This window comes from Mobula hypostoma, chromosome 27 (genome assembly GCF_963921235.1).
Source record: "Mobula hypostoma chromosome 27, sMobHyp1.1, whole genome shotgun sequence".
NCBI classification, from domain to species: domain Eukaryota; kingdom Metazoa; phylum Chordata; class Chondrichthyes; order Myliobatiformes; family Myliobatidae; genus Mobula; species Mobula hypostoma.
The window spans coordinates 9,591,542-9,598,990 of record NC_086123.1 but is presented as its reverse complement, the minus strand read 5'-3'; the positions used below and the strand labels follow the sequence as shown (position 1 = coordinate 9,598,990).

The following is a 7,449-nucleotide window of genomic DNA, read 5'->3' as shown; positions in this document are numbered from 1 at the left end:
GAAAAAAAAAACGCAGTGATCAGGCCAAATGTGGGATGGGTGCAACAGGCGTAACATTGTCTTTGGATTCAGTGCACCATGTGGGAGAACGGACTGCTTTCTGTTTTGGGCTACAGATATCAAATGGGTAAGCAGCCACACCTTGCCCAGCCATCCAGAAATTATTGCATGGAATCAGCCGGCAGGCAAAGCCTTTCAGAGCCAGTATTGTTGCCAGGTGGCAGGGGAGAAAAGTGGGTCTGCAGCTGGTGAGAACTGGCCACTAATGTGTCAGGAGATTTGAGAAGCTTGGAAATAGCATCCTTGTTCCTTAGAAAGCACATATTTTGGAAGTAGTCTGTTGTTTACTATTTACCATCTTTCAACAGCTGCAGAAAGTAGCACCAGGTTCCTTGTATCCTTGGGGGCAACTTACAAATTCTGCAGTCATAAAATTGGTGGTAATGGACCAGCAATCAATTTCCAACCCAGATATTCACACCTTTGCCGACATTCAAAGCAGTTCCCTTTGTATATTCTAATCAAAATTACAAATGGTTTCCCTAGTTAAATAGACTCCTGCCTGTTTAATGTAGGACAGCTGTGGGACATGAAAGCGACTGACTGGGAGCTGATTCACATGTACAAATTTGTGCACAAGGAACCTACAACTTTCAAATGCAGAACCTCATTTTCCAAGTGAGAAAAAAAATTAACAATTGCGAATCCTCACATTTTCAAAACTAGGTAAATTGCTCTTTAGCTTTAAAGGATATACAGATAAATATTGCAGATGGAGTCCAATTGATGCAATAAAGCATGCCAAAGCATGTTTCCAAAGTATTGAACTGCCTCTTATTTCATGAGGGGCTTCTCAGTCGAAGCCATATCTGGGCTTAATCCAGGCATTATTAAGGAAGTGCAAAAACTATACATTTTTAGGTTTAAGGTAAGTAAATAAATGAAAATACAAAGGCAACAATATCGCACAAAGCCTCTATCAGGTGTGATGAAAACCCAATGTCAGCACCAGCATGCAAACTACTCTGATATTCTCACTCATGTTGCATTGTCTCAAGGTTAATACATTATTCACAAGTAAGCTGTTTATGATGTTAAAATGGCTGGCTCAGTCAGCAATTCAGCAGCGAACCTAAACCCTTTAAAAAACTTGGCTTATATCTGAGAAAAATCCCTTCAAAAGATGAAATTTAATTTCCCAGAAATATCAATAAATTTAGTCAAGATTCTTGCTCGACTAAATGGTAACAAAATTCCAAAAGCTTAAAACAAATAAGCTGTCATTTTTTGCCTCTTCTTATGAAGTTTCTTAATGACACCCAAAGACCAGAACTCAATCAAACTAAATTAAACTTTAGATTTAATGTAAAAAGCAGTAGAAATAAGTCTTAGAGCTCTTTTGAGCCTGCTTCCCCCATTCAATATGATTATTTTGATCCTGTACCTTACCCACTTTTTCACCTCATCATCATATTCTGAAACAATGTGCCCAGAAGTCTATTGACATTACCTTTCTACTGTAAATTGACAGTTTCCTACTCACACAAAATGCTGGAGGAACTCAGCAGGCCAGGCAGTGTCTAGGAAAAGAGTAGATTCAACATTTTGGGCTGAAACGTCAACTGTAGTCTTTTCCTAGATGCTGCCTGGCCTGCTGAGTTCCTCCAGTATTCTATGTGTGTTGTTTGGATGTCCAGCATCTGCAGATTTTCTCGTTAGTCTCTTATTCCTGCCACTTAATTCAAATAAGATGAGCATTCAAATGTGCTTATGTTCCAACTTGGTTGGATAATGTGTTTTTGGTGCAAGAAGTTATTAAAAGTGGCCCGCACATTTGAAACATTTCCCAATAATAAAATTACTTAAAGGAACAGGTTTCATGTTTTTAAAAATGATTTACATAATCTGAATAAATAATATTGACATTGGAGGGAAATGACTTCCGTTCAGTAAACCCCAGGAAGATGAAATACATACCAGAAGACAATGCCATGAAAGATGCATTTATTTGGTAGACTTCACATTAGTTTGGTCGTTTTCACTTTGTTAAATCTATTCCAATGTGAAGCAACATAAGACATCGTGGAAGTAGACATATGCCATTGCTATGACAAGTGCTCTACTTGAAATTCTACTGAATTGTCAAATCTTATTTATAAACTGTTTGGTTCTGAGTACTGAACCATTTTTTTAAATGCAGCTGACTTCAATTTAAATGTGTAAATAGTAGGGTTTTACTCCCAGTTGGAACAATGTCCAATTCAGAATGTGTTCTCTCCTGACCAGCATAGTTCGCAATCTAACCAAGGATATCAACGATTATCAAAGATTACTCTGTTTGAGTGAAATATGAACTGCAGACACCAGTCTCAAACCAGTACCTCCAATGGCAGTGTACATTTAATCATCGTAAATGAGGCTGATTCAACAACTGAAGTGCTCTCATGGATAGGGATGAGGCAGGCAGCAAATGTCTGCGGTGAGCGGGAGGCCAAGACATTAAATACTGTCACAAAATACTGAGACTGGTTACAAATTACAGATGTCAACTCTCATGACTGTCATTTAATTTGACATTATTCCAGTGACATCAAAAATATGATTATACATATTGTAGTCACATATCAATTCAATTGCATACACAAAATAAATTAGATTATATTAAGTTAATAGAAACTTCACATATGAAATTTTAAAAAATGAAAGCACATGATTTATTTCAGCCCTCAGGATAATATTCTCTGCATCACAATGTCTTTAATACAAAAACATATAGAAAAACTGTCTCATTTTAACTTTTTCATTTATTAATCCTTTACATCCAACTCAACAGCTTGGAGACTCAATGGAAAAAGATAATGCACGGTAAATGCCTTTTAACCTTGAATATTCAATGAATATTATATAATTTTAAAATTGAGATTATTACAACAAATCTGGAGCTCCACAACTGCTTTCTTTCCTTTTTCTCAGTTCAACTGCCTTATACAAGAGCCATGTCAGGACACTCAAATATGCCTTATTCCCTATTTTTTTGTTTTATCTACATTGTAGAAAATGGTCCTCTAAACTTTTGTTTTATCTTTCACAGATTAATGGGTTGTCACTTTCAGAGTGCTGACATTATCAGGAACATCCAGAGATTACCAATGTTCTTTAGCTTGTGTAAATCAAGTAAGATATCACAGGATAAAAATTTCTCTGTTGCATGTGCTAAACGATGTAATAATGCACAAGGAACTTGGCTTCTGAAATTTTGTTATATAGACTTCAAAGAACAAATTCAATGTGAATTCATTACTACAAGTTCAGCAGTTCCACTGAACACAAATTTCTCATCCCATTTTTATTGATGATATATTATCAATATAGAATATTGCACAGTAAGCACAATATTTATCAGGTTAATTAGATATAATTTAATATTAGCAATCTAAGCACTCTCCAAAGTTTGCATTCTACACTTCACTAAAACAAAGCAAGTTTGCAGAATCAAATTATCCCAGCTCACTCATCTCGAAAATACTAGCCACCTTCATGAATTGGCAGGACTTAAAGTGACAATCAAGAAGCCTGAACTGCTCATAAATCAAATGTTGTGTACATTTTAATTTTGATAAACATATGCATATATTTACATAAGTTGCACAGATTAATTTCCAAATATGCAAATAAACTGTAATTAATGTAGCAGATGATTCTTTATTTGCTGGCAGTAGTCTGCTCAGGCTGCAATATTCACCACAATACTAATTACAGATTTGGATGGGTATTGTTTGGCATTTGGTTGCCTTGATTGCTGCAATCAAGACAGTTCAAAAGCTAAAACTAAATAAATAATTAAATACTGGTATAGCAAATAAAACTACTGTAGTTTCTTATAATAAGAAAACCTGTATTCCTTCCACAATGAAAGTTTGCCCAAACAAAATATGCTTTCGTTACTGTATAACTCCCATTTTAACAATGTAGGTTACAGTGGAAGTAACTCTGGTAGATCTTCTCCATAGCAATATTTTGCAGCAGGGTCTCTGTAGTTGTTTTCATGTTGAACACTCTACAAAGAGGAAAAACGTGTAAGTATGTATTCTGAAAAGAGCAAGCTTGAAGGCACTGTCATCAAACAATAATCCTTGCAGCACAAACCTTCAATCAGTGAAGCCTTCAGCAAGTTGTAAGAATCAGCTCAGAAAATCAAGTAAATCAAATGAAAATCTACACTCTCATACAGTGGCATGCAAAAGTTTGGGCACCCCGGTCAAAATTTCTGTTACTGTGAACAGTTAAGTGAGTAGAAGATGAACTGATCTCCAAAAGTCATAAAGTTAAAGATGAAACATTCTTTTCAACATTTTAAACAAGTGTATTATTTTTGTTTTGTACAATTTTAGAGTGAAAAAAAGGAAAGGAGCACCATGCAAAAGTTTGGGCACCCCAAGAGATTTGAGCTCTCAGATAACTTTTACCAAGGTCTCAGACCTTAATTAGCTTGTTAGAGCTATGGTTTGTTCACAGTCATCGTTAGGAAAGGCCAGATGATGCAAACTTCAAAGCTTTATAAATACCCCGACTCCTCAAACCTTGTCCGAACAATCAGCAGCCATGGGCTCCTCTAAGCAGCTGCCTAGCACTCTGAAAATTAAAAGAAATGATGCCCACAAAGCAAGAGAAGGCTATAAGAAGATAGCAAAGCATTTTCAGGTAGCCGTTTCCTCAGTTGGTAATGTAATTAAGAAATGGCAGTTAACAAGAACAGTGGAGGTCAAGTTGAGGTCTGGAAGACCAAGAAAACTGCTCGTAGGATTACAGAAAGGCAAATTAAAACCCCCGTTTGACTGCAAAAAACCTTCAGTAAGATTTAGCAGACTCTGGAGTGGTGGTGCACTGTTCTACTGTGCAGCGACACCTGCATAAATATGACCTTCATGGAAGAGTCATCAGAAGAAAACTTTTCCTGCGTCCTCACCACAAAATTCAGTGTCAGAAGTTTGCAAAGGAACATCTAAACAGACCTGATGCATTTTGGAAACAAGTCCTGTAGGCTGATGAAGTTAAAATGGAACTTTTTGGCTACAATGAGCAAAGGGTGCAGAATTTCATGAAAAGAACACCTCTCCAACTGTTAAACACGGGAGTGGATCGATCATGCTTTGGGCTTGTGTTGCAGCCAGTGGCACAGGGAACATTTCACTGGTAGAGGGAAGAATGAATTCAATTAAATACCAGCAAATTCTGGAAGCAAACATCACACCGTCTGTAAAAAAGCTGAAGATGAAAGGAGGATGGCTTCTACAACAGGATAATGATCCTAAACACACCTCAAAATCCACAATAGACTACCTCAAGAGGTGCAAGCTGAAGGTTTTGCCATGGCCCTCACAGTTCCCCGACCTAAACATCATCAAAAATCTGTGGATAGACCTCAAAAGATCAGTGCATGCAAGACGGCCCAAGAATCTCACAGGACTAGAAGCCTTTTGCAAGGAAGAATGGGTGAAAATCCCCCAACAAGAATTGAAGGACTCTTAGCTGGCTACAGGAAGTGCTTACAAGCTGTGATACTTGCCAAAGGGGGTGTTACTAAGTACTGACCATGCAGGGTGCCCAAACTTTTGCTTCAGGCCCTTTTCCTTTTTTGTTATTTTGAAACTGTAAAAGATGGAAATAAAAAAGTAATTTTGCTTAAAATATTAAAGAAATGTATCACCTTTCACTTTATGCCTTTTGGAAATCAGGTCATCTTTTACTCGCTTAGCTATTCACAGTAACAGAAATTTTGACCGGGGTGCCCAAACTTTTGCATGCCTCTGTAGGTCTTACTGATATTCAGCAAATGAATTAGTTGGTAATACTTTTTGAGAACTGTGCAATACAAAATGACATCTTCGGTAGTCACTTGGGCTTGTGGGTGACCTACTAACACTCCAACATTTGGAGAAGAGGTGAGGTGTCTGTCTGTGACTTCTTTTAGTAAGGAGTAGTCATGGCAGACCAGCTACCGGACAGACTTGATAGAACAAATTCTTTCTAAGTTGGTAAGGAGATGCAAGACAATCGAAGATCAGGGTCTGCTTCATGGGTTCATTAGATGCACGTACAGGCACACACTCTTAGGTGCAATATTAGCTGTGCACACTCGTTTTAACACAGACACTCACTCACTCTTGAAATAATCTGGACTAATCCTCTTCCTCAACTTCTCTCCTTCAGTTTTCTCTTCCATCAGTCCCTTCCCTCCTCCGTCCCTCCTCTATCCACCAGTTCCCCTCCATATCTCCATATTCAGTCTTCCTTCTCTCTACCTCCCTCAGCGCCACTTATTCTCACACTAGTGCTGATTTTGTTTTCCACAGAACAGAAGGGGCTTTGTGATTGGTAGGTCAAAAGTTCTCTGACAGTTTCTCAATACTTTCTGTACCAATGTCCCTGAATGACAATATTGTCATAGGTTTCTTCACAATTAAACAACCTGGAATTCACTCAGTTGTGTAATATGTAACCCTGATGCTTAAATATTGAGGTATAGAAGATTATTGTCTTACAGAGTCTGAAAATTCTTTTGGAATGCTCCACTGTGTTTATTTGTCGCTCCAAGGATTTTGATAGAGAGGAAATTCAATCTGATATTATCAGAAATATCACACTGTATTCAGCAGTGCAAGGTACACTTCAAGATACAAATCTTTAGGAAAATAGTTTCCAATATGTTTGGATATATGAACATTAGAAATTATTCAGTGTATTTTGACATGGTTATGATTTAAAACTAAATGCAGGCCTTTTGAAAGTTAGCCAGCTATCAAAAGGTAAATAGGTTTTGCAATGACAAAATGGAATTGTAACGGTAGGATGGTATTCCAAATAAAGACTATGCACAAAAAATGGGAAATTGAACTTAATGATGCATGACATGCATTTCTATTACATATTTTTATCACTAACTCAGTGTCTCCAGAAATTAATTCATTACAAACCTGAGAAGATGTTCTGCACTTTGCCAGGCAGAGTTCAAAGTGGTCCTCAATTGCTGTAAACAGATTCTGGAAGGCTTCTGCAGCCCTGTTCAGGAAGCGTTCTAACAGAGGTTGCTGAAAATAAGAAGGCACATTATAAATGCAGTTAGCAATAAAATATTTCAAATACTATACAAAAATAAGGCAACCTGTAAGGTTAATTCATAAAGAAACTTTGCATGTGATATTTTACTTTTCAATGATTAACTCATCAGAGTATTAGTGAAGTAGAGAATTTTTCAGGTCAATTCCCAGCAAAGCAATATTACTTATTTAATGGATGAACTACTTAGATGGATGAAATATTAATACTTTTTACTGCCAGGCTGTTTTTAGCTATATGTAATGATCAAGCTCAATACCCCCTAAGTATTTTTCAGCCATTACAGACAGTAAAATATTGTTTGTAACATAACTGCTGACTATTAATTAGTGT

General features: G+C 37.0%; 1 protein-coding gene across 1 annotated transcript in view; it reads right to left on the bottom strand.

The window, feature by feature from the left end:
• Positions 1-1,707: 1,707 nt before the first annotated feature.
• spring1 (SREBF pathway regulator in golgi 1) overlaps positions 1,708-7,449 on the bottom strand; it is a 33,963-nt gene continuing 28,221 nt past the window's right edge. Inside the window, exons 4-5 of the mRNA XM_063034200.1 lie at positions 6,975-7,088; positions 1,708-4,057 (exon numbers count right to left, since the gene is read on the bottom strand). Of these exons, the coding sequence (XP_062890270.1) occupies positions 3,974-4,057; positions 6,975-7,088 (198 nt within the window). The 3' untranslated portion in view covers positions 1,708-3,973. The remainder of the gene's footprint in view (positions 4,058-6,974; positions 7,089-7,449) is intronic.